The sequence below is a fragment of the Pollicipes pollicipes genome, unplaced genomic scaffold (assembly GCF_011947565.3).
Source record: "Pollicipes pollicipes isolate AB1234 unplaced genomic scaffold, Ppol_2.1 Scaffold_6138;HRSCAF=7277_pilon_pilon_pilon, whole genome shotgun sequence".
In the NCBI taxonomy this organism is placed as follows: Eukaryota; Metazoa; Arthropoda; class Thecostraca; order Pollicipedomorpha; family Pollicipedidae; genus Pollicipes; species Pollicipes pollicipes.
The window spans coordinates 29,416,371-29,441,994 of record NW_023596818.1 but is presented as its reverse complement, the minus strand read 5'-3'; the positions used below and the strand labels follow the sequence as shown (position 1 = coordinate 29,441,994).

The window sequence follows — 25,624 nt, the reverse complement described above, 5'->3', positions numbered from 1 at the left end:
ATGTCCAGCAACGGCCGCCACAGCACGGGTGTGCCCCAGAGCACGCCAGAAGTCATGTCCCGGGCCCTGGCCGGACGAAACCAGCTCTGCCAGCCACTTCCTGGCGTGAGAACCGCCACCCACCATCTCCGAAGCCCTCTGACGATCCAGCCCACTCCAACTCCCGTTCCGTCCGGAGCCACCCAGCCCGACCACGCCCATCTGCAGCCGACGCCGCCTCCTGCCAGCCGACACTTCCTGACGCGGTGGCCGGCCAGCCGGCGCCTGACGTCCCACACCCACACCCACACCCACCTGCGTCCCTCGCCGCCGTCCATGCGCAGCACGGCCGCCGAGCCGTGCCGACTGACGCGCACCACGTGCCACTGGCCGTCGTTGACGTTGACAGCCGACAGCGAGAGCTCGTGCTCCTCGGTGCGCAGGATGTTCAGGTTGTACCTGCGGGCGGGCGGGCGGACGGCGGGTCAGACGGGCCAGGTCGGCGGCTGGTGGCGGACTCGCCGCCGCCGCCGCCGCCGCCGCTGCCTGAGACCGCGGCTGGCCACTGCTGCTGCTCCCGACCGCCGCTCACGCGGGGGCCGACTATGGGACACGACCAGGCACGGCGCGCCTGACAGACCCCGTCGCCGGCCAGGCTAACGTTGTCCGCAGTGGACGCCGCTGCCAAGCTGGTTTCGCACGCAACGAGATAATACATCGGACCGAAACGCGACACTGTCCACTAGAGGGCTGCTCGGAAGCATGCGCTTGGGTGGCCGGCACGAGCCTCACCCGGCACGACACCCCCTCTCCCAACGGACGAGTTCCCTGCTCACAGAGGCGATCCCCGCCCCCCCCCCCCCTTCCTCCCACCGCGGCCGCGCGCGCGCCGCTCTCGCGCCGCCGCCGACTCACCTGAAGCGCAGCTTGGCGTCGCTGATCTCCAGTATGCACCACTCGCGGTTGTGCTGGTCGGACACGCGGAACAGCTCGCCGTGCTGCTCGCGCGTGCGGAAGCGCAGCTGCACCTCCGTGCGGAACTCGTCCGGCGAGAAGCTGAGCGCGTACTTGACGTACGACTCCGGCAGGAAGGTGGCCGGGATGGTGGGGATGGAGCAGCCGGGACCTGCGCACGCGCCCGTGCCAGCCGTCAGCACGCGCCGGCGAGGACGCCGCACGACAGCTGACGCCGGCGCACGGGCGGACCGACGCCAGCCAGGTCCGCGAGACAGTCGGAGCTCGTGGCAGACTGCAGACGAGCTGTACACAGTGGTCCTACTCCACGCCACATCATTAATCGGACACGACAGGCGCCAAACCAGCGCCAATTGGCGTTCCGACGGTGCGCTTAAGTCAGATTGGGGAGACGCCGAAGCCTCGTACACGGAGTCAATGTCAATGTAAGCGATCTGATGTTCTGCGGTTCCGGCTCCCAGTCGTGTTCCCTGTCCCTCAAGCCAATGACATCGGGAGCACACGCACCTGTTGAACTCTGTCGCCCTCACCGATCACGCCTAGTGACCCACCCGACCCACGGCCACCAAGAGCGAGGTCCATCCAACCCACGGTCACCAGGGCCGTGACCCACCTGACCAGCCGGGGTCGCACTCGCAGTTGGGCCGCGTCATGGAGCCGACGCAGCGCCCGTGCTCGCCGCAGCGCGAGGTCAGGTCGGCGCCGCTGCACACCGACTCCACTTGCGGACAGCCCGGGTACGAGTGCCGGTTCAGGCCCGGGTTCGACAGGTCGTACATCTGGGGAGCGACCGGGCGGCGCCGTCAGGGCGCGGCACCGGATAGACGCGCTCGAGAGGGGACGCACGGACGTGGCCGGTATCGGCTCAACCCGTCACGTCACGTCACTGGGGCCTTACGACGCACTCAGTTGCCGGGCTACATGGCGTCGCCTGCCTCTCACCCTGGCAGGAAGGGCGGGCACCGCGGGGAATCTGGCCCCGTACCTCTGTTTCCCAGACGCGCAGTGGTTAACGCAGACGCGTTAACTATTACACTGCCGCCCCCCCCCCCCCCCCCCCCCGGCTCAACTCACCCCTTCGCGCAGATCTCAGCTCTCAATCAAACCGGACGCAAGCGAAACACGTTGGGCACTTGGACTTGAGGCTACTGGATACCGACAGTATTGAATAACATGAATATCAAACATTAAGAATGCTGAAGCCTGGTTTGTAAGCCATAAGTCACCATCGGACATAAGCAGCCAGTCTCACATCAGACATGTAACAGCAGAGGGGAGAAACACACAAGACGCTCCTCCGCCGGCGCATACCTCGCTGTTGACCACCAGGTTCCTGACGCAGCCATCGAAGGGCTTGCCGACGGGCTGGTGCTGCCAGCCGTAGGCGCGGTGGCCGAACGGCGCGTGCACCACGCCGCCCAGCTGCAGCGGCGCGTTCACATTCAGGTACTCGCTGAACGGCGGGATGGTGCCGGCGGCGGCGCACGCGGCGTCCTGAAACACGGGCTCGGAGCCGTCGTCGGACTCGACCACCTGGGCGGCGCGGCACAGGTCGACCAGCAGGCGGACGTGTTCGCGGTCCCAGAACACGTCCAGCCGGTGCCACTCGCCGTCGTCGAGGCCGGCCGGCGTCTGCACGGTCAGCTCCAGCGTGCCCGAGCCGAAGTCGAGCAGCAGGCGCGGGTTGCCCTCCTCCAGCTCCAGCGCGATGAAGTCTGCCGGCGCCGCGACACGGGCGTCACGCGGCGCCCCGGTCGTGCGAGAGGAGGTAAGGTACATGTTCAATAACGTGACCGTGCCGCGTTGACAACTGAGATGTATGAAAATAGAGGCGCCCCAGCCGTGCGAGGGGGAGGTAAGATACATGTTCAATAACGTGACCACGCCGCGTTGACAATTGAGATGTATGAAAATAGAGGCGCCCCAGCCGTGGGAGGGGAGGTAAGATACATGTTCAATAACGTAGCCATGCCGCGTTGACAACTGAGATGTATGAAAATATAATCATAATGAATTTCCATAAGTACTAATCTAATGCTTACTGGGTAGCATCCGTCTGTCGGCGGTCACTTAAACTATTCGCTGTTTACAAAAAAAAAATGTCACTCGGTTCAATATTATTCACCCATGAGAACGAGCGCTCGACTTTTGATAAGTTGCATCAAAGGTGTGCTCTTGGGGTGTACCATCGTGAATGGGGTGTAATCAGACCTGACTCTCCTTTCGTATTAAATGGATCGCTTTACCTCAACATAAAACGACCATTCATACCTGCTCACTAGCATAAGGAGATCGTCACTACAATCCCGAGCTCGGCCAACACCTCCCCAACCATTTCCCACCGAGGCGACCTCGCGATCTCCGCGCCCAGCACCGTCCGCCACCGCCACTGACCGGACACCACCGGCTGGTCATCCTCCGGCGCCGTGATCGGTCCGTTGTACAGGATCAGGCCGTCCTTGCGTCGCGTGCTGAACTCGACGGCCAGGTGCGTCTCCTCGCACAGCGAGAGCGGCGGTAGCCAGGCCCAGCCGTCGCCGCGGAAGCTGCGGCTCGTCTGCTGGCAGCGCGGCCCGTCGTACCCGGCCCGGCACATGCACCTGTCGGCCGCGCGCGCCCGCTGTTACCCGCTGAGGCGGCCGCGGCCGGTGTCGTGGGACGGCGCGCAGCGGCCGCCGCCGGCCGCGCGTACCTGCGCGGACGGCGTCAGGGAAACATGCACGCTCGCAAGTCAGCCGCGTGTTGAGGGGCGCACTGCCGGCATCGGCGCTTTCAATCTCTCCCCTCCCCCTCCCCCCCCCCCCCCCGTCCGGAATCGTCTGAGCGCATCACACGACTGACGCCAACACCGCTGTGACTTACAGCCGGCCAGCTCTGAGGGCCACCAGCTGCACACCAGCCGCGGGCGCCGGCTGGGCTTGCCCGCCTCCCGCACTGGACCTCGGCGAGCTCTGTTTGCCGGCGTCCGCCGCCCACCCGGCGCCGCGGCGGCGGCCGCGCCTGCCCCGTCCCTGACTCACTTGATGCCGCCCTCGCGCTGCTGCACACACTTGCCGCCGTTCAGGCACGCCGTGCCGGCGCATGACTCCTCCTGGCTGAAGTTGCGCGCCTGGCACGTACACTCGGGCACCACCTGCGCGACACGCCGGCTCCGGTCAGCACGGCCGGCCGGGGCCGCGGCCGCACGCGCGGGGCCAGTCACAAGAACGCTGGCACGACGGCGCACCGTCGCACTGGTGCGCTGGCACGACGGCGCACCGTCGCACATCGCACGGCGTCTGACTGCAGCTGCACATGGTCTGGAGGGGCACCAACGCCTGCTCAGCGGACCGCCGCAGCCGCGGAACATACCGCCCGCAAATAACCGCATTCGAGGCATCGCGTTCGCACAAGCTAGAGTCACATCACGCATCCCAAGAGCACGCTGAGGTGAATCGAGGATTTGGCAAAGGCGCAAGGGTTAGGATGTAAAAGAATGCGTCACATCCTCGACCTAAACAGCTACAACGGAGTAAACACGTGGGTTTTTCAGGAGTGGAGGAACAGCTTGGAAATCCGAGTTGAAGGAGTTAGTTCAGCCCACGCAGCTCCTCGCTCCGCGGACTGACCTCCGTGCGCACGCCGACCATCGACGTCTTGTTGGCGTTGATCAGGTACGGTACGCTGGAGATGACGAGGTTGTTGGTGCAGCTTCCCTCACAGTTGACGTTCTCGTAGAGGCACTCATCGATCCCAATCATGGTGATGTTGATGCCCACCTCCTCCTCCACCTGAGGCAGGAGCGGCCACTCAGAGAACGCCGACCAGCGGAGCGACCGCACCACGGCTGAGCCGCGACAGGACGGCCGGGGTCGTCACGCGGCGCTCACGCCGTCACCCCTGGTCGGCGCGGCGCTCACGCCGTCACCCCTGATCGGCGCGGCGCTCACGCCGTCACCCCCCGTTGGCGCGTGGCGCGGCGCTCACGCCGTCACCCCTGGTCGACGCAGCATTCACGCCGCCACCCCTGATCGGCGCGGCGCTCACGCCGTCACCCCTGGTCGGCGCGGCGCTCACGCCGTCACCCCCGGTTGGCGCGGCGCTCACGCCGTCACCCCTGGTCGACGCAGCGCTCACGCCGTCACCCCTGATCGGCGCGGCGCTCACGCCGTCACCCCTGGTCGGCGCGACGCTCCGCCAGCTGATCCTCGCCACAGACCGCCGTCCGAGGCAGCACCCACACCACCGGTGACGACCTGGGCGACGGCGCCGGCCCCACCTTCTGCCCGTGGCCGATCGGCGCGTCCCCCGGAGCCCACCTTCTGCCCTTGGCCGGTCGGCGCGTCCCCCGGAGCCCATCTTCTGCCCGTGGCCGATCGGCGCGTCCCCCGTAGCCCACCTTCTGCCCGTGGCCGGTCGGCGCGTCCCCCGGAGCCCACCTTCTGCCGGTTGGTGAACAGTATGCCGTCGAGCATGACCGCCTTGTAGTAGGGCGAGCCGTGCGCCGAGTAGCGGACGTCGATGATGGGCGGGCGCTCCCGCTTCAGCTGCACCGAGAACACGTCCACGTTCTCCACCGCCGTGCCCACCAGACCGGCCACCACCTGACGGGGAGGCGAGGCCAGGTCAGGCCAGGTCAGGTCAGGTCGGGCAGTCGGACAGCACACCGGCCACCCCAGGTGACGCCGGCGGTCGTCAGGCCGCGTCACCAGCTCATATACCGTTTCAGTTCAGTTCAGGCCTCGTACAACCCGGTCAAAGGATGCTCGCGAGTGTGAGATACAGCTCAAAACACCGAAACCGTCGACGTACCACTGGCAGCAAGCCCGCGCGCGGGTGATAGGCGGACAGAGCGCTGAATGGCGCCAAAGGAGCTGGCGAGCTCAGGATGACGTCATACTAGCGCAACTCCCGCCACGACAAAGCCGGTCGGTGCCCATCCAGCGCCCGACCCGCGTGGCGCCGCGCCTGTCCCACCTCTCTGAACATCTCCAGGCGGCTCTTCTTGACGGTGCCCGTCTGTTCGTCCAATATGCGGATGAAGTCCTCGTCGGAGAGGCCGGCGATGCGCACCGAGCCCGAGTTCAGCACGGCCTCCTCCGGCAGGTTCTGCACCACCACCGTCACGTTCGCCTGCGGACAGCAGCGCGCGCCGAGCGGCTGTCAGCGCGCGGCGACCGCCTGCCGCCGCTGCCGGCCGCCCCCTCTCCCTTTAGAGGCCAGAGCGGCAGCACCGGCTGTCAGCGCGCTGGAACGGGCTGGGGCCCGGCGCCACAGCTGGCTCACTCAGCCGACGCTCAGCTGGCTCCCCTCAGTCGGCCACGACCGGTGACGGCCGCCACCGCCGACTGGCGCCAGGCCACAGGCCCGAGCAGACTCGGCACGCTCCGCGTCAGCGCTCGGGTAAGGTCGCGCTTCGAAGGCGGCGCCGGGTTCGGCAACTTAACCAAATTCGCAATGAGCTCCACGTACCGACCCAGGTCATCCCATTGGGCAGTGCTGTCAGCTACTGTACTCCCTTAACAATCTACGATTTTCGTGGTCTGGCCTGATCAGCACAACTTGTGTCTCTTACACACTGACAGGCATAGTGGGCCATGCGGATGATAAGCCCCTCCCTCGTTCGCATCTCAGCCAATAAGGCGCACACACACACCACACACGCCCACACGCCGGCCCTCGCCGGGCGGCCGACTCACGTCAATGTCACGCTGCGTGTGCTTGCGGTCGAACACGTGGAAGCGCAGGAAGTAGCGTCCCTCGAGTGTGCCGCGCAGCATGGTGATCATGCCCGTCTCCTCGTCCAGCCGGAACGAGCGGTGCTCTTCGCCGGCCCAGAAGAACGTCTTGTCGGGCAGGTCCCAGTCGTCCTTGTCGGTGACGTGCACCCGGCCGACGGCCACGTCCGGGTTCATGCCCTGTGGCGGCCGCCGGGTCAGGGGACGAACGGAGGTCGGGGACGGGCGAGACGCGACGCGCCGCGGGCGTCCGAGGGCGGCGCGGAGAGGGACGGCCCGTCTCTCCCTCGCCAGGGGAGCGGCGAGGGCATCGACACACCCTGACACCCACGAAGCTGCCGGGCTCCGACATGTTGTAACAAGTGTGCCTTGCCACCGACACTGCTTGGCCGTTAGCAATCGTATTGCGGTCATGACTCCCAGTGTGCCAGACAAGGCCTCTCGCTGCACTACAACCGCGTCTGCCGACACGCCAGCGGCGACATCAGCGTGCAGCGCGAACCCACTGGCTGCCAGCTCACCTTGTAGTTGTAGACGAACACCTCCTTGCTGCCGGGGTACATCTTGTTGTCGTTGACGTCCCCGATGATGACGGTGAGGGTCGAGGTGCCGGACAGCGGCGGCGCGCCGGCGTCTCTGATGACGATCGGCACGTGGTACTCCTCGCGCTCCTCGCGGTCGAAGGACTTGAGCGAGCGCACTACGGCCATGCCGTCGCCGTTGTTGCCCGCTGCGGGAGAGAGGCGGCGACTGTCAGTCGGTCGAGCTCCGGTTCGTCCCGCCGAGCCCAGCTGCACAAGGACCCAGCCCGTCCCGCCGGGCCCCGCTGCACACGGGCCCGGTTCGTCCCGCCGAGCCCCGCTGCACAAGGACCCGGTCCGTCTCGCCGAGCCCCGCTGCACACGGACCCGGTCCGTCTCGCCGAGCCCCGCTGCACACGGGTCCGGTCCGTCCCGCCGAGCCCCGCTGCACAAGGACCCGGTCCGTCTCGCCGCGTCCGGCCGCGCCCGGACGGCAGCGAACCGCACAGGAGCGCGGTTGGAGCCGGGACTGAAACATGCCGCTCAACCTGCAGAGAATACGGCGGGCGCCGGCGGGTGATGCGCTTAATGAATACCAGGTCCACTTACCGACTTCGGGGAGAACCAGGGTCCCGAAACGCAGCCCTATGCGTCTCATGCTGGTCCATTGGGCTGCATTTCAAAGCTAAGGCCGGGGACTCACTGGAGCCGCCTTTCAAAGCTAAGACCGGGGAACCACTGGGCCGCGTTTCAAAGCTAAGGCCGGGGACCCACTGGGCCGCGTTTCAAAGCTAAGGCCGGGGACCCACTGGAGCCGCATTTCAAAGCTAAGGCCGGGACTCACTGGAGCCGCGTTTCAGAGCTAAGGCCGGGGACTCACTGGAGCCGCGTTTCAGAGCTAAGGCCGGGGACTCACTGGACCCGCGTTTCAAGCCTGGAGGACTGAGGACCTGGACGACTGACTCGAGTCGAGGGGCTGACTCGAGTCCGGGGCCGACTCACTGGGGTCGTGCTCGACGCGGAAGCCAGAGCGAATGATGTCGTCGGCGCGCGGGTCCATCTTGAACGTAAACGGCGGCCCGTTGCGACTGCTGCGGTCGTCGGCGTCGGCCGCCATGATCTCGGCCACCTCCCGCGGCGCCACGTTCTCCATCAGCACGGGCCGGTAGTCCTGCCGGTCACACGGTCACACGGGGTCAGCGTTGGGTCACGCCGCCGCCGCCGACCGGCTCGGATGAGCTGCGCTGGCCGTCAGGTCACAATACTGCCGCAATGTTCACACAGAACCATGCTTCTGCCACAGACGGAAAAAGTCACGTTCCGGGGAAATTATGATGACGGTAGAATACTATTAAAGTAAACAACACATTATGGTTTTGGCTACGCCGTCGCCCACTCAAACCGAGACGCCGTCAGGAGCCCTTTGGGGGGTGCATGCCTACCAGCGCTTCCGAAACCGCAGAACATTCAGCATGAACAACACACCAAGGTAAGTACCAATCAAGGATAACAGAACGAATCCCGCTCTCCCAGGGCTCCACCATCGGCAAGCAAACCGAACAGGAACAACGCCTCGGGGACTTCTGCCCCCGTGCCGCTCCATCCCACCCCCGACCGTCGCGTGGCCTCCGCCGGCGGGCTTACGTCCAGGAAGGTGGGCGCGTTATCATTGACGTCGTCCACGATGACGGTGAGTGTGGCAGTGGCTGTCTTGGGCGGCGCGCCGTCGTCGATGGCCAGGATCTTGACATGGTGCCGCGGCACCTCCTCGCGGTCCAGGCCACGCTGCAACGGCGGCGCGGCGGTCAGCGACGCCGCGCGGCTGGCGCCGTGGCGGGGAACTCACGGCGCGCGGACGCGGGCTGGTGGGCAGTCATGGGACAATGCGCAGTGCAAAGGTTCTCAGAGGACAGTCCGTAGTGCAAAGGTTCTCAGAGGACAGTCCGTAGTGCAAGGGTTCTCAGAGGACAGTCCGTAGTGCAAAGGTTCTCAGACGCAAGCGCGACGGCATAGTGGCTACTAACACGCCCTATGAGATATTTCGCAGCGATCGGTGCACAAAGGACCTTTCAGATGGCGACGCTACGAGCCAGGCTATTTGTCCGCCTCAGCAGCATCCAGGACACACACACAAGCCGGCGGCGGCGCGACCGCCGGTCACGCCACACCACCGGTCCGCGGCCGCCGAGGCGGCTCACCTGGATGGAGACGGTGCCGGCGCCGTTGATGGTGAACTGGCGCTTGCGGTCCGACTCGCGGTCGATGGCGTACGACACCTTGCTGCGGCCGCCCTGGTCGGGGTCCGTGGCGTGGAACGTCTCCAAGCTCGTGCCAACGGTGGTGTCCTCCTTGACGTGCACCTGCGTGGGGGTGGGGGTGGGGGGAACGTCAGTCGATAATGCACGGACGGCAGCGAGAGTACCGAACAAGCCGACAGAACGCAAATGGAACAGCGGGGGGGGGGGGACACCAAGTCAGTGGGGTGATCAGCAGATTCACGAAGAGGGCTCAAGGGACGCGTGAGTATTAAAAAGAAAGGAACGCGTAAGCATTAAAAAGAGTGGGATGCGTTGAGAAGCCCACTGTGTTCTGTGGATGTGCGCTAACAAACTCGTCTGAACAACTGGAAAAAGCTCCGAAGTGACGGAGGACATAAAGTTTCGCAGCCGACAGGATTCGAACCTGTGCGGGGAGACCCCATTGGATTTCGAGTCCAACGCCTTAACCACTCGGCCACGACTGCCGCCGAGCCTCAACCTGCCAGAAGTCGTCACGCCCTGAAGAAGGCCGCCTTCCGCCTACCTCAATGTTGGGCCGGTCGAAGATGGGCCGGTTGTCATTGATGTCGCGCAGTTTGACGTGCACGGTCGCGCGCGCCACGTGGTTGGCGTCGCCCTGGTCCTCGCCCTTGTCGTTCACCTGGTGCATCGGGCGCTGTGTCAGACGCACCCCGCTTCTCATCGGCCGGCTGCCTGTTTTTAGGGGACTGCCCATGCCATTCGGCACTTGGTGCTGAGAAGACGACTGCTGCTCCAGCCCTTCTGACACCCTCTTATTGCTTACCTGATCCCACCTCCCGGCACAGATGCTGAGCGGTTCTCTGACAACCGACCAAATCAAGTTCACACACACAGCCTTGAGCGGAAAACGCGGCACGAAACCGACCGCAGGTGACCAGCCCCGTCGACCACAGGTGACCAGCCCCGTCGCCACGCCACCATCCAAAACTCAACCGGCGTCCCGCCACCGGTCACAGGGGACTGCAAGGAGCAGCGCCCGACGGAAGGACCGGAGCCCCATCGCACCTGGATCTCGAAGGTAAAGCCCCTGCGGTCGTTGTCATTCTCGTAGTCGAGCGGCTGCACGATCTTGAGGGAGCCCGTGTCGTCGCTGTTGCGGACCATGGTGAACTTGTCGGCACCGTAGCCGGTCTTCTCCAGCACCTGGCGGGCGGGTGCCGACAGGTCAGAGCCCGGCCGGCCCCACGCCGACGTCAGGGTTCACGGGCCCTCCCACGCCCACCACTGGCGCCGGTATGGCACCGGAGAGGGCCCCCGACGAGACTGGGCGCCCTCTCCGACACCCAGATGTATTCAGAGATGGCTGAACATTGTAATCGTTGCAGCGGGCTGCAGGCTGGTAATGTCGCGGTTGTTCACACGCACGACGGCTCGCCCGGTGCACCACCCGTAGTGTATTCACCCGCCAACGTAAAGTATCCCAAAAACCAGTAGTGCTCACCCGCTATCCACTACGGCTCAGTCCCATCCAGTGGTGTATTCTCTACGCTGCCCGCAGCCACGAAGTACGGCCTAGCGTTAACGTAGCGTATCCCCCACAGCCCAGACCCCCACCACGCGCGGTGCACCGGCACGGCGTTGGCGCTCACCCGGTAGTGGAACTTGTTGGTCTCGTCCTCGTCCAGCACGGTCACGGTGAGGATGGCCTTGTCCGGCAGGTCGTCGCCGTCCGTCTCGTCGACGGTCGTGTTCCAGACCGACTTGCTGAACCGCGGCGGCATGTCGTTGATGTCACGCACGTGGATCACCGCCGTGCCCGTGCCTACGGGAGCAGGTCAAGGTCAGCCGACGATTCGCGACGGCCGGCCGCCCACGCAAGCGGCTGTTGGCAGTGCCGAGCTGCGGTGGGCTCGGGCTCGCGCTGGGCCTCTCCGCCGACGGCCGGCCGCTTGCGTAGCAGCGGCCGTCGGCAGCTCCGAGCCGCAGGGGCTCGGGCTCACGCCGGTCCTCTCCGCCGATGGACGGCCGCTTGCGTAGCAGCGACCGTCGGCTGCGCAGAGTCGCAGGGGCTTGGGCTCGCGCTGGCCCACTCCGCAGACGGCCATCCGTGCAGAATGACACAGCAGCGACCCGCGACCCAAGGTCCACACGGTCCGCGACCAATCGACCACACGGTCGATTGGTGAGCGCATAACCTCTTAAATCCCCCGCGCCAAACATTCCTGTAAACAGATCAACTTCCGGCGCGCGCCGCTCCCCGCGGCCTCCTTCGCCTTCCCCACGCACCTATCCCTCCACTCCGCGGCCCCCGGACCTGCCGCGTCGCGGCCGCCGCGCTCCGCGAGCCCGCGAGCACACTCACCCTTGAGGCCGCCTCCGTCCATGGCCACCACCTGGATGCTGTACTCTGGCGTCTTCTCGCGGTCCAGACAGCACACGTTGGTCCGAATCACGCCCGTGTCCGGCTCGATGGCGAAGATCGGCTTGCCGAACGACTCGTCCACCACGTTCTTCTCGATGCTGTAGGCTAGCTTGGCGTTGCTGCCCTCCTCCGGATCGTCGTAGTCCTCGGCCGTCATGGTCATCACCATCATCTCTGTCGGTGACACGGAGGCGGAGCGGTTTGGAGACGCTCTCCGACACCCGGACGGTGGGCGGGGAGGGTTCGAACCCCCCCCCCCCCCCCCTCCCATGGTCACGTCATGACGCCGACTCCTCGCAGGCAGACGAGCCTCCTCCGGCACCTGTTTCCTCACATACAGTCCCCGACTATTGCCGGCCCACGAATCATCGCAGTGTCCGTCGCTCTTTTCCACCACGAGCTAAACCACTCCACTGAATCCGCCCCCCCGACAAAAAGCCACTATCAACGCAAATCCTGCACCGCACCCAGTCTCGCCGCTCCCGCGTCCTCCCGCTCCTGCCTCCCGCCAGTCCCGCCGCCCCTCCCCCTCCTCTCTCCCGGCGCCCGTCGCACGTGCCGACCTTTGGTGCCGTTCTCGGTCACGTTGCCGCGGTAGATGCCCTTGGGGAAGATGGGCGCGTTGTCGTTGATGTCCTTGAGGTTGACCTGGACCTCGGCGTACCCCACCAGCCCGTCACCGCCCTCGTCCTGGGCGAACACGGTGAAGCGCCACTTGGGCCGGCCGTTGGGCATGTCCCGGTCCAGCGGCTGCGGACGCAGGTCAGGTCAGATCAGGTCGCAGAGACGCAGCGAAGGCGGGAACGGTCAAAAGCTAACCGCGCGAACAACGTAAAACGGGGGGAGAGGAGGGGGGGGCTTGAAAACTTTCGGAGCTTTGGAACGAGTGGAGTACTTTGGCTATTTGGCGCACCGGTGACGCAAGACCAGCGCTTGGTGAAAACAGCAAATAACCCGGTAACCAAACACAACAGCACCGCGTGAGCTCGCGGCAGCCTAGATAACTGCGACGCAACGACGGAACCACACGAAAAACAGCGAGCGCCGGGCGACACGACCCCCGTCTCTGTCACGTGACCGGGCCTATCCAGGCGCGCCCTCGGCCGACCATCGCGCTCGAGGTCAGCACCTCGGTGCGGTCCCCAACCCCGCCCGCTCACCTTCGTGACGAATATCTCGCCGGACGTCTTGTTGACGGTGAACATGGAGTTGCGCGGGTGGTGCTGGTCAATGCCCTGGCCCGTCAGGAAGTAGACGATGTCAGCAGGCCGCTCCACGTCCTTGTCCTTCGCCGTCACCTGCACGAGCGGGGGGGGGGGACCGTCAGCCGAACCGCGCGGGGGGGGGGGGCGACACACACACACTGCCTCTGCCGGCTAGCTGAGATCGCGCACAAACGAGAGCCTGGCCCGACCGTCACCGTTACGTGCGTCGGCGGGCCTGATCACCAGACCTTCAACGGTGAAGCTCCTACTTGCCCTGACCTTCAGCGCGGGTCCGCGCCGCGCGCAGCACACGCCCCGCGCGAGGTCGCAGCGACCCCTCTCGAGCCTCCGTCCACCGCGTCTAACCCCCGCGGCGACCGACCGCCCCGCCCTCCGAGCGTCTGCCCCCCACGGCGACTGACCGCCACGGCGACTGACCGCCCCGTCCTCCACCGCGTCTGATCCCCACGGCGACTGACCGCCCCGTCCTCCACCGCGTCTGATCCCCACGGCGACTGACCGCCCCGTCCTCCACCGCGTCTGATCCCCACGGCGACTGACCGCCCCGTCCTACGAGCGTCTGACCGCCACGGCGACTGACCGCCCCGTCCTCCGAGCGTCTGACCGCCACGGCGACTGACCGCCCGGTCCTCCGAGCGTCTGACCCCCACGGCGACTGACCACCCCGTCCTACGAGCGTCTGACCGCCACGGCGACTGACCGCCCCGTCCTCCGAGCGTCTGACCGCCACGGCGACTGACCGCCCCGTCCTCCGAGCGTCTGACCCCCGCGGCGACTGACCGCCCCGTCCCCGCGCGTCTGACGCCGGTGGCGCCGCCTCACCTGCAGGATGAGCTTGGGCAGGCCGCGGTCGTCCTCCTCGGTGATCTGCGCCTGATACACGGGCTTGTCGAACTGCGGCGGGTTGTCGTTCACGTCCCGCACGTGGATCACCACGTCCGTGAAGTTCTCGTTCAGGTTGTCGGACGCCACCAGCCGTAGCTCGTACTGCGGGCGGGGCGGAAGGTGCGTCAGACGCTCTGTTCACTGCCGATGCGGCGCTGGCAGGCGCGCCTTGGCAGGCGAACTATGTAGGGGGAGTCGTCCACGCGGGTCGAGCACGTAGTGGTTCTCATCCGCCACCAGCAAGGAAACAAGACAGGTGGGTGAGAATGCTCTGCGGCAGCCGGCTGTTTGACAAACAACGAGACAATAAGTCGCAGTTTGCTCGAGTTCGCTTACGTATTAGCCAAGAAAGCATAGCGCCATACGCTCGCATGAAGCAGACTGACTGCCGACGCCGTGCGTAGATCCGACAAGAGAACAGTCGGATCGCAGCGTAACCGTGAGAAGTCACCGGCACAACGCCTGGCTCTCCAAGCGACTGCATGCCGCACTCTCCAGCCGCCGGCGCCGCGCGGGGCCTCCCCGCCCCTGCCCGGGCGGGGCCGGGCGGGGCCGGGAGCGACCCGAGGCGCCGTTCCGCGCGCCTCACCCGGTTCCTGGTCTCGTAGTCGAGCGGGCCGGCCACGAAGATGGCGCCGGTGCTGTTCTTGACGTCGAACGCCCCGCCCACGTTGCCCCGCGTCAGCTCGTACCGGATCCGCGAGGCTGCGGCACGGGCGCGCGAGTTAACGCTGCCGCACGGGTGCAGCGCACACCAGGCTCGAGCCGACAGCGGCCGGTCGCGCGGCGTCCAGGGGGTGTGCTGGGCGGGCGAGGGATGGCTTGCTTGGGTCAACAGTTGGTGTCGACGACTCGCAAGTCGTCAGAAAAGCAAACATTTGAGGCTTAATCACTGCAAAAGATGCTCCAGTTGTAGCACTTGCTATTGTGGTGAAACTCTGTGGGAGCGCTACCTCACTGCCGGCTTCATTTCATTCATTGACGTCACGAGCCACATCTGAGCTGACATTTTTCCTCCATCCTGCCAGCACAGAGCGGCGAGTGGAGGACTGTATCTCCTAGCTGGAGCAAGACGAAGCCGACAGCCGGGATCTGCCGACGCTGGGAGGGCGCGCCGCGGCCGGCTCGCCTGCCGCGTGCCAGAGCAGCGCGCCCCACTCACACTCGTCTATGTCCTTGGCGACGACGGTGAGCACGATGTGCTGGATGTCCTCGTTCTCGTCCACCTCGGCCTCGTACAGCCGCTTGTCGAAGTACGGCGGGTTGTCGTTCTTGTCCGAGATGCCGATCCGAATGAACTTGGTCACTGCGGGGCGACGGGTCAGCACAGTCAGCTCAGCAGGGTTCAGCCAGGTCAGCACAGTGGGCTCAGCCTGGTCAGCTCGGTAGGACGCTGCCGGGTCAGCACAGTCGGCACAGTCAGCTCGGCAGGGCTCAGACGGGTCAGCATAGTGGGCTCGGCTGAGTCAGCTCGGTAGAATGCTGCCAGTCAGCAAAGTAAGCGCAGTCGGCACAGTCAGCTCAGCAGGGCTCAGACGGGTCAGCACAGTGGGCTCAACCTAGTCAGCTCGGTAGAACGCTGCCGGGTCAGCAAAGTCAGCACAGCAGGGTTCAGACGGGTCAGCACAGTGGGCTCAGCCTAGTCAGCTCGGTAGAACGCTGCCGGGTCAGTACAGTCAGCACAGTTAGCTCAGCAGGGTTCAGCCGGGTCAGCACAGCGGGGCTCGCGCCGCGTTGGCCGGGTCTGTTCTGTGGCACACTGGAACAGCTCCACAGTCCGGACACGTCACAAGTGGTGCTTCGGGAGATGGGCACGGACACGTTACGCCCACAGGCACAGGCCACTGACACATCCCCGCTAATCGTGAACACATCCTGCCACACAGCCGCCACCTGACCTCACTGTGGAGACGACCTCTCGCGCCCCCAGCTCCCGCCGGGCAGCCGGACTAACACCGACCTCAAACACAACCACCCTGTCAGCTACCACTCGTCAGCTGCCACGACACGTGGGGACAGCCAGCCCCGCCGTAGGCAGCCGCACACACAGTGTGCTAGCGTGCCAGTACGGAGCCCAGTCCCGACCCGCTGCGCACGGCCGCCGCGCCCCACCGACTGACCTGTGTTCTGGCCTGCGCCGGCTGACCGACTGACCCGTGTTCTGACCTGCGCCGACTGACCGACTGACCTGTGTTCTGACCTGCGCCGACTGACCGACTGACCTGTGTTCTGACCTGCACCGACTGACCGACAATCCTGTGTTCTGACCTGCGCCGACCGACCGACTAGCCTGTGTTCTGACCTGAACCGACTAACCGACTGACCTGCGCCGACCGACCGACCGACCTGTGTTCTGACCTGCGCCGACTGACCCACTGACCTGTGTTCGGCTTGCCGTCCGAGTGGCGGCGCGAGGAGGGCGCGCCGTCGCGGGCCGCCACCTCCAGCGCGTACGCCTGCTTCTCCTCGCGGTCGAACGTCACCTTGGTGAACACCTCGCCCGTGTGCTCGTTGATCTCGAAGAAGTCCTTGCCCTCGTTGCGCGGCGAGTCAATGATGGCGTAGTAGACCTGCGCGCCGGACATCACCGGCGGAAGTCAGCGGGGCTCGGCGGGAGGGCGGCTCGCCTCGCGCCGAGCCATCGACACCGCTCGCTCGCCGCGGCACCTCACCAGGAGCCGTCGCCGGCGAACATCACCGCAGCGTCGAGAACATGAAGCGACAAGGATCGGCTCGCCGTGAGCCTTCCCGACGTGACCCTGACGTGGCCCTGCTGGCACGGACGTGGCCCTGCTGGCACTGACGTGGCCCTGCTGGCACTGACGTGGCCCTGCTGGCACTGACGTGACCCTGCTGGCACTGACGTGGCCCTGCTGGCACTTCGCGCCATCGTGTTTGGCAATGCGTGGCCGACAATGAAACCGTAGCATGGTAATGGTAGGGACCCTCTCCTAGCTGAGATTACAGTAGCAGAGCCCCCACAGGCGTCAGATTATCAAAATGATTAGGTACGTCAAAGGCCAGTTGGTAAAGAGATGGTCACCACCCTCTCCCAGCAATAGCTGTCGTGGGCACGCCTTCTTCCCACCTGTTTGTTGGGGAACGTTCCGTCCTTGTCGATGGCGTTGACCTGGGTGACCTTGGTGCCGGCCGGCTCGCCCTCCAGCACAGTCTCCTGCTCGCGCTCCGTGAACAGCGGGATCTCGTCGTTCACGTCGTCCAGCACGATGTAGATGGTGGCCTCGGACGCCAGCTGCTGCGCTCCGTTGTTCTGCCGACGCACGGGCATGGTCAGGTCACGACAGCGGCGACAGCCGGCACGGTCAGGTCACGGCAGCGGCGACAGCGGCACGGTCAGGTCACGGCAGCGGCGACAGCCGGCACGGTCAGGTCACGGCAGCGGCGACAGCGGTACGGTCAGGTCACGGCAGCGGCTATGGCTGGCCGCACCAGCCGCGCCGCGGCCACAGCTGGCTGGCGGCCGCTGAGACCATCACGGCGACCGTCGCCGATGACGAGTCACCGCGGGCAGCCGCCGCCGCCAACGACGACGACGTGGCGACTGATCCCCGGGAGACGACGGTAGCTCACGGCAAGCTGGTCGGTCCAAAGCAATGGGTTGCCTTCCTCAAATGGACACAAGAAACGGACACGTGCTCGTCAACCCCAGCTCCCACAGAGCGCCAATGCCATGCCTTGAACGCCTGATCCCTGCCGGCCTATCCGACCAACCCTGGCCGTAGCGCCAGCCGCAAACCCGGGTCACGCCCGCGACCTTATCCCCCACCCACGTCATCCGGCTGCCATCCCGACCCAGCAGTGCGGCGCCCCGTGCGGCGGCGCAGCCGCCCTGGCCGCTCACCTCCACGCGGATGGTGAGGTTGTACTCCTTGATGGTCTCGTAGTCGAGCGGCTGGTTGACCTGAATGTCAGCGAACGTCTCGCCGTTCATCGAGCGCTCCTGCAGGTAGAACGTGTCGTACTTGTTCGTCTGGGCCGTGCTGCCGCGGATCAGCTGGTAGAAGACGGTCGGGTTGTTGGCGATGCCGGAGCTGAGGGCGGCGCCGGCGGCAGAGTCAGCGGGGAGGAGCGGACGGCGCGGTCCCGCGCGCAGCACGCACCGTAAGCGACAGCGCAGCATGGTCATGAACGCGCCGCCTTGCGAACACGGCCGCGTTCTGCCGAAATGACTGGTCGAAACACACCACGCGGAGGAGAGAATACAGACAGCACGTACGTTCTTAGCTGCGCAGCCCGTACGGGCGCATCGCACTCAAATCTGCCACTCTACAACAACGAACAGCAACACCAACACTTGGCAAAATGCACGTCACACCACCGGCAGGCAACAGAACACCAGGCGGGCAGGTGGGACGAGCAAGAGTCCGGCACGCAGGCGCGGTGCCGGTCGGGTCGCCCTCTGTTCATGCACTGATGCCGAACTACACCATGCAGACGCGCCGTCAGCAGGTGCACCTGTGAATCGGAGGCGTGCGCTCGCGGGGCGCGTCATATCAGAGGCGGGCGGGCCCATGCCGTGCCTGGGGCGGCGTGCTGCCGTGTCGTGAGGGCCGGCGCCGCGTCAGAGCGTGTACCGCGGACCGGGCGGCCTCGTCTCGGCCGCTCGGTCCCGCGAGAGCGTCTGAGACGGGTCGTGAGACCGGGTCCCTCGATCGCCGGACTCGACCGACCGCCCCGTCCGGATGCCGACAAGAGCGACGACTGTCGATCGCGTCGGCGCGGGACAGACGGGCGGCTCGACCACCGGCGGAGTCGACACTAGGCTGCCGCCCCACCGGCCGACAAAGCGACACGACGCACTGCAGCGGGCAGGCCACACCGAGAAAAACGCAGGGAAAAGCCGACCGAGTCTAGCTCCGACAACACGAGAGGACGAATAACGGGGGCAGTCACGGGACGGTCTCCGGGACTGGCGGGACCGGGAGCATTCCCAAAACGTTCACTGCGACATTGTACTCAAACAAGATATGCGCCAAATTGCACAAAGAAAAATATCGCCGACATGAAAAAACACCGAACAAAGCCCGCCAACTCGCAGCAGCGTACCTTCAGACCGGGACCCAAACACACGAAACCGAAACTACCGCCAGGCCAATTTTGAGCACCGACAACACCGAGGGCGCGGGCACCGACCGAGCCGCGGTGTCCTCGCTCCTCCATCCCAGCGAGCAGCCGCAGTGGCCGGGGTGCACACGGTGACATGCGGCGCGGCGGCGCGTGCGTTAGTGCGCCGCTGCGGGGCATGCACGTGCCGGCGTCACTCGCTCAGCCCGACCTGGCCTTGACCAGCGCGACCCTCGAGCCGACCGGCTTGTCCTCGGGGATGAAGATGGGCCCGTAGACGATCTGGTCCCACTTGGGCGGGTTGTTGGCCCGGTCCACCACGTCGATCTGGACGTCGACGGTGCGCGAGAGCGGCGGGTAGCCGCGGTCCTCGGCCGTCGCCGTCAGCCGGTACGTCTCGCGCTGCCCGGACGACACGCACAGGGCGGCGGCGGCGCGTTAGTGGACGGGCGCGCCGCAGCCCGCCGCCGCCGGCACCCTCACCACCCACCTGGCGCTCACGGTGTACACCCGCTGGCCGGCCGTCACGTTCTCGGGCACGTGGATCGGTCCAAACACGTCCTCGGGCCAGACGGGCGCGTTGTTGGTGCGGTCGACCACGTCCAGCTGCACCTCGGCCTCGGACGCGAGCGGCGGGAAGCCGCGGTCGGTGGCCGTCACGCGCAGCCTGTGCTGACTCCGCTGCAGGCGGCCCGGCGTCAGTCCGCCGCGCATGCGCACACCGGCCGGCTCTCGCGCACACAGACACCGGCTGACGGACATGCGGCAGACACAGGCGGGGCGGGGGGGAGGGGGCGACTGTCGGACCGAGGCGGGGTTGACCGGCCACGCCCCTTTTCAGGCCGAGCAGGTGGATTCCATTTGTGACGTAACGACTGTCGTGACGACGGTTGGGCTTTACACGGATTGGGCGTGCCGTAGAACGATCTTTTGTGCACCTAGCAGAAAGCGGTGGCATACTCATCTAAATCACTTTACATCCGTCTTTTCGCCAAGAGTTTCCGTTTTGAGCGCAATTTTGGCCTTTCCGCACGAGCTCGGGCTCTTTCCGAGTCAAGTAGGTGGAAGCAGTTGGTGAGGTTCTTCTGAATTTGAGGTTTCTGCTCGTTTAGGAAAACACCCAGCTGCTTTGATAAACCGGTCATAAAGTGACGGACAGCTGGAGGCGTGTTCCAATGACAAAAGTTGGCCAGCGAGCAATCGTAAAAGGTCCCAGCAATTCCGGCTTCTCTGATGGCCCATTTGGAAAACAAGCTGAAAGTCGTTACGGTGCTCTGACCCACTCGCCCCGCACTCGGACCGCCAGCGAGCCACCTAGGATCGGTCGGGCTGGTAACATTCTCAGGAGGGTGCTTACGTTGAAACAAGCAATGTTCAGTGCGGGGGGGGGGGTATGCAACGCTGGAATCTCCGCCCGTAGGGGCGCCAGCTCATCGCAGGCCGAGTACAGCGAAAACTATACAGGAGCCTCAAGGCGCAATCGGAATGAAGGCGGGGCTTTCTTTATCTAAGTTGTAAGCCACGTGAAAGGAGCTTTAATGTGTTTCAAGTTCTTTGAAGAGCATCATCTACGCTAACCCATTCTGAAGTTGCATGGCGACCAATAAACCAGGTTTCAGAAATTCTCTGACGATCGCAATCCAGGGAGCGTCACTACATGGGAGATGGGATAGGTATCGCAAACGTGCCGAAGGGTGTGCACATACAGTGAGGAAATCGTCTATGCTAGCAAAAAGAAGTGAAATAGCCGTCTACCAGTTCACATTTCTACATCGAGACATAGCGGAAAAGCCTAATGAGTACTACAAGCCAACATCTCCATACGCATCGACAGTGTACATGTATCCATCAAAGAAGTGATACCCGGCGTTAGTAACGAAACCACGAGCCCATGCCAAGCACTCCATGCATCAAGCCAAAGCGACCAAGCGGCGGTTCCTATGCACGCGGCCGCTTCTGTGACGGCTGTGGCGCTGCTCCTGACGTCATGCTGCACGGAGAGGGGACGTGCGGCCGGGATCCGTGTGCGGTACCTACAGGGGGCGCCTCAGAGCCGCGGCACTCACGCAGCCCTGCCGCCGGCCGGGGGGAGCAGCGCCTCGCGTCAACCAACCAGCCAACCACCGACAGACAGCCAACCAATCAACCAGCCAGTCCAGCTGACCGGCGCCCGGCCGGCCGGTGCCGAGCGACCGAGCCAGGCGCAGGCAAGAGCGCGCGCCGCGCGACGATCGAGCGGCGCCGAAATGGGCGGAGCATGCCATGCCATGCCGGCCGCCAGGGCGGCGCTACGGGTCCCGCCGCGCCGGCGGCGGCGACGCGCCGCTCCGGGTCGGGCGGCGGTGGACGGCGGCGACAGCGACGGTTACGGCGTCCAGACGGGCGGCCACGCTCGGGGGCGGCCCACCCCCCGCGGCCACCGACGGCTCAGGTCACCCGAGTGGTGCCGGCCAGACAAGGCCGCGTCCGCCGTTAACGAGCGTCGGGCTTCAGCAGCCGCGGACGGATGGACCGCCCCAGAGCCGTGCATTACTGACTGTTACTGTCCCAAAACCGCGTATTAATGGCTGTTACCGCTCACAACACCAGATGCGCACGGACCAGAAACTGTGTCGTTAACCCACGGCTGGTACAGCGACCCGATTATCAAAGCCTTAGCGTGTACTACGCATTATGCATCGGACCAAATACACCAACCAGACATTGTGTTAACAGTACGCCTCAAACATGACATAGCACACATGCCACTGGAGATGGGAGGGACAATGGCTCTGCCCCAGAAAAGCCAATGGATAAGAACAGGAAAGGAGTCCCAGACTCAACCAACGGAGGTCGCGGAGCTGGAACTTGGAAACTACACCGACAACGGTGAAAAGGTGTGAAATCCACCCCAACTTACAAGGCTTCCGTTTCTGGACACTGACAAGAACGAAGACAGCGGAAAGAGGGAAGGACTCGGGCATACGTCAAACAAGAGAACGGCAGGTCAGTAGCGAACTGGGAAGGAGCGTGGAAGGGGAAGCGGGGCCCATCCGGGCCGTGGTGACGCCTGGGCGCACCAGCGTCCGAGGCCCATCCCGCCGCCGTCCGCTTCACTTACGTCCAGCGGTTTCTGCAGGGTGATCCAGCCGCTGTCGGGCTGGATGGAGAAGTACTCGAGGTCGCTGGGGTTGTAGGGCGCCGTCAGGTTGTACACGATGACGCCGTTGTTGTCGGCGTCCTCGTCCGACGCCGACACGCGTAGGATGTTGAAGCCGATGTGCGTGTCCTGCTTGACGTTCTCCACGTATTTCTGTCGCGTGACACAGCGGCGTGCGTCAGCCTGACCCGACTCGGCCAGCGACCAGCGGCACTCGACACGGCTCGAGGCGACAGGCCGCCGGTGAGGTGCGTCACCTAGAGGTCACGTCGGCGGTGTTCATCGCCCAGCCCCCCCCCCCCCCTTTTGTTCATCACTCAGACCTACTCCCCCCTTGCCCATCACTCAGACCCCCCCCCCCCCCCAAGAAAAACAGCATCCAACGACGGCAATATACATCTTTACTGCACGACTTTTGTTTAACCCACGAACCCAGTATCTGCCATGTAGACGGCAAATGATGGGTGCCGTGATGGCGTCTCCCTAATCACCCGTGACCATTTTCAGTGGAGTTATTCCGCTTAAGCGGCACCCATGCCCTCCGGCGTCGCACCTGTCGATCGAACAGTGGCGGGTTGTCGTTGACGTCTAGGATCTCGACCGTGAAGCTGCAGACGCCCTCCAGCGATGGCTTGCCCTTGTCCATCGCCTTCACCGTCACGGAGACGAACTTGCCGTCGTCGCCCTCGCGGTCAAACACCTGCGGGTGTGGACGCCGCGTCACTTCGGGTCAGGTAAGGTAAGCAGGTCAGGTCAGCTCAGGCCACGGCAGGGCAGGGCGAGGCAGGGCGGGGCAGGGCGGGGCAGGACGGGGCAGGACGGGGCAGCAGTTAGCGCGGGTCCGTGGAGAGGCGACGTTATTCCGACAAACGGCGCCATGTTTCAAACCAAATGAGCCTCAGGCCCGTATCTTCTCCCATGGTAACAATTTGGCGCGCGTCGGATGCTACAGTCATGAATACTGGTGTCAAGGAGCGCTTGCACAGAAACGCGTCCCTTAAATACAGGCATCAATCCCGGCCGCGAGGCGCGGCACGGGGCCACGGACCGCGCGCAGTGCGGACCGACGCCGCCTCCACCGACGCGCCATCGCTGACCGGCAGCCGGTAGCTGGCCGGTGACCGGCACCCAACGCTCAGCGTTCGCAGTCTGTCGCTCCTCCCCTCGCTCAGGATCGACCAATCCGGATGGAGCCGGACGGTCGAGAAAGCAGCGCCTGGCCGCCTCGGGCTCGGCAAATCGGGTGGGCAGGTCGAAACGCCGCTTCGAGGTCAAGGGGCAACGGATGGGGAGCCGACGAAATGCTGTCAGTGCGGAGGCCGCCGAGGAGCCATACATCCGGTAGCATAAGTGCACATTGACATCCCCGACACCCAGCGGGACGAATTTTGGAGTGCTGCCGGGCTGCGGCAAGATCCCCGGGCAAGGTCCGCCGCCGGCACCGACGATGCGGCCAGTCAGTCTGACCGACGCCGGACGTCGGCGACGACGGCGCGACTGACGGCGAGTTAGGGCCGCGTCGGCCGGCTGTCGTCGCGCTGATTGGTCGACGGCTGCCCCCGACAGCGGCCGGCTGCCGGCCGCGCATCGAGCGGCGCGTTCAAATCCAGGCGATTTATCGGTTCCAGACGCCCGGAGTCAGCGGTTCTCACCACACGTCCCAGCCATCCACTCCGCTTTTCGGGAGCGATAAAATGTTCCTCAAAAACGATTTTTTTCACCGTGTGGCCTAGCCTAGTCCATTGAACAAATCCGAATACTAACACAAAACCAACACCCTTCGTCTGCCGCCTTCGCATACGACACAAATCTGTCATGTCCATTGCTAGCCCCCGCCCGCAGCACGTCAACCGTCCCACCTTGTTGGTGTAGATCTTGCCGGTGTCGTCGTCGACGGTGAACTTGGTGCCCTTCTGGTTGGGCTGCTGCACTATGCTGTACTTGACCTGGCCGTTGATACCCTTGTCGGCGTCGGTGGCTTTTACTTCCAGCACGAACCTGGCACGGAGGGTCCCGCATAAGGGCCAAGTCTCGCGGGTTCGAACCGACAGAGTTCGCGTGCGAGGCAGCGGTCACGGAAGCCCTCTCCGGGGCGCACAGCCGACCCAGGCAAATAGCCCCCAGCCGACACGTTGCGGACAATTCAATTCAAACGCGGCCCGTTACAGGCACGCATGAAAAAGAACGACACACATCGCACATCCCTGAAGAGCAGGCATTGCGCGGGCAGCACGCGCGCTCCACGGCACCCTGCTGATGACCGAGGACGGAGAAGGCGACGTGGTGTCTGCCGCCGCCGCGTACCGCCCCCTCACCCGCCGCCGACGGCAGTTAGCCGTCGGAGGACGCCATCTACAGCCGCCTCCCCGCCGCGGCCGCCGGCAGCAGGGACCCGGCGGGAGACGCCATTCCGCCAACGCCGCCGACGGCAGGTCGCAGAATCCACGCCGACGTCACAGACGCGAGGCCGTCCCGACACTGGACTCCGACAAGATGACGACGTGCAGTGACAAGGCAGCCCACGCCGCCCGAGTTTCCAAAGGTCAGCAGGGCCATGTCTGATCTGTGACGTCGCCGGCGCTCTCGCCGCTGCGGGGGTGGCGGCGGCGGCGGCGGCGGCGCGAACGTCACTCACCGTCCGTTGGAGGCCGACTCCTCGACGCGCGGCCGGTACGTCTTGCACTCCTTGAACACGGGCTTGTTGTCGTTGACGTCGGTGATGAAGACAACCACCACGGCGGTGCTGGTGTGGATGGTGCGTCCGCCACCTTCGCAGCACGAGCCGTCGTCCGTGGCCGTCACGTTCACCTGACGGATACCACAGGTCAGGTCAGGTCAGGTCAGACCACTTCAAGTCAGATCAGGTCAGATAAGGTCATAGCAGGTCACATAATGTCATACAAGGGTAGATCAGGGTAGGGCAGGGCACGTATGGTTCCGTCAGGTCAGGTGAGTGACACTGGCTTAGCCGTAACACAAATGTACTTTGGCGTAAATCAGTGTTGCAGTTAAGCTAGTTTGCGACAAGCCGGTGCTGGCAGCAGGAGCGCCCCTGGAAGCCGCAGTTCTCAGTCCACTCGCCTTCCGGCCCACATCAATGCTGCGCCCAGTGCCATCTGCGAAGTTGCTCAACCTTAATTGAGTTAGTCAGGTGCCGGCTTCCAGCTGCACTCCCTCCCCTCCCCTCCCCCACCTCATCCAGTGAGCATATCCAGTGTTGCACGCCGCCGCCAGGTCCGCCTGGCGCCGCGCCGCGGGGCTTCAGCGCACCCAGTGCGGCGATCACGTAACGCCACTCCCCGTGTGTCCCAGCCGCATCGACCGGCGTCCCCGGCCACGTCCGCTCCGCCGCCGCCGCCGGCCGCGCCCGCAGAGCAGCGGCAAGAGTCCGCGACGGCGGCGGCAGTTCATAACCGGGCACCGCTGGCAGCGACC

The 25,624-nt window shown here is 65.0% G+C and overlaps 1 protein-coding gene and 1 non-coding gene across 7 annotated transcripts in view; both read right to left on the bottom strand.

The window, feature by feature from the left end:
- The window catches only part of LOC119106403 (neural-cadherin), a 59,498-nt gene that overhangs the window by 8,044 nt on the left and 25,830 nt on the right, over positions 1–25,624 (bottom strand). For 4 of the 6 annotated variants that reach the window (XM_037230046.1, XM_037230048.1, XM_037230051.1 and 1 more), the window contains 31 exons: positions 24,825–24,997; positions 24,049–24,187; positions 22,743–22,889; positions 22,151–22,342; positions 19,541–19,731; positions 17,828–18,017; positions 17,054–17,236; positions 16,346–16,535; positions 15,128–15,271; positions 14,555–14,670; positions 13,903–14,067; positions 13,015–13,152; positions 12,418–12,604; positions 11,795–12,028; positions 11,082–11,254; positions 10,498–10,635; positions 9,995–10,111; positions 9,391–9,552; positions 8,837–8,977; positions 8,195–8,363; positions 7,193–7,401; positions 6,633–6,851; positions 5,911–6,066; positions 5,373–5,537; positions 4,563–4,724; positions 3,975–4,087; positions 3,349–3,554; positions 2,266–2,669; positions 1,568–1,733; positions 895–1,105; positions 295–438 (listed from right to left, as the gene is read on the bottom strand). In XM_037230046.1, the coding sequence (XP_037085941.1) occupies positions 295–438; positions 895–1,105; positions 1,568–1,733; positions 2,266–2,669; positions 3,349–3,554; positions 3,975–4,087; positions 4,563–4,724; positions 5,373–5,537; positions 5,911–6,066; positions 6,633–6,851; positions 7,193–7,401; positions 8,195–8,363; positions 8,837–8,977; positions 9,391–9,552; positions 9,995–10,111; positions 10,498–10,635; positions 11,082–11,254; positions 11,795–12,028; positions 12,418–12,604; positions 13,015–13,152; positions 13,903–14,067; positions 14,555–14,670; positions 15,128–15,271; positions 16,346–16,535; positions 17,054–17,236; positions 17,828–18,017; positions 19,541–19,731; positions 22,151–22,342; positions 22,743–22,889; positions 24,049–24,187; positions 24,825–24,997 (5,444 nt within the window). Of the gene's footprint in view, positions 1–294; positions 439–894; positions 1,106–1,567; positions 1,734–2,265; positions 2,670–3,348; positions 3,555–3,974; positions 4,088–4,562; positions 4,725–5,372; positions 5,538–5,910; positions 6,067–6,632; positions 6,852–7,192; positions 7,402–8,194; positions 8,364–8,836; positions 8,978–9,390; positions 9,553–9,994; positions 10,112–10,497; positions 10,636–11,081; positions 11,255–11,794; positions 12,029–12,417; positions 12,605–13,014; positions 13,153–13,902; positions 14,068–14,554; positions 14,671–15,127; positions 15,272–16,345; positions 16,536–17,053; positions 17,237–17,827; positions 18,018–19,261; positions 19,453–19,540; positions 19,732–22,150; positions 22,343–22,742; positions 22,890–24,048; positions 24,188–24,824; positions 24,998–25,624 lie in introns of all 6 variants that reach the window. The other 2 variants (XM_037230047.1, XM_037230050.1) reach the window with 1 other exon arrangement.
- TRNAS-CGA (transfer RNA serine (anticodon CGA)) lies at positions 9,854–9,935 on the bottom strand. Its single transcript has one exon. It is a non-coding gene; the product is annotated as a tRNA-Ser (tRNA).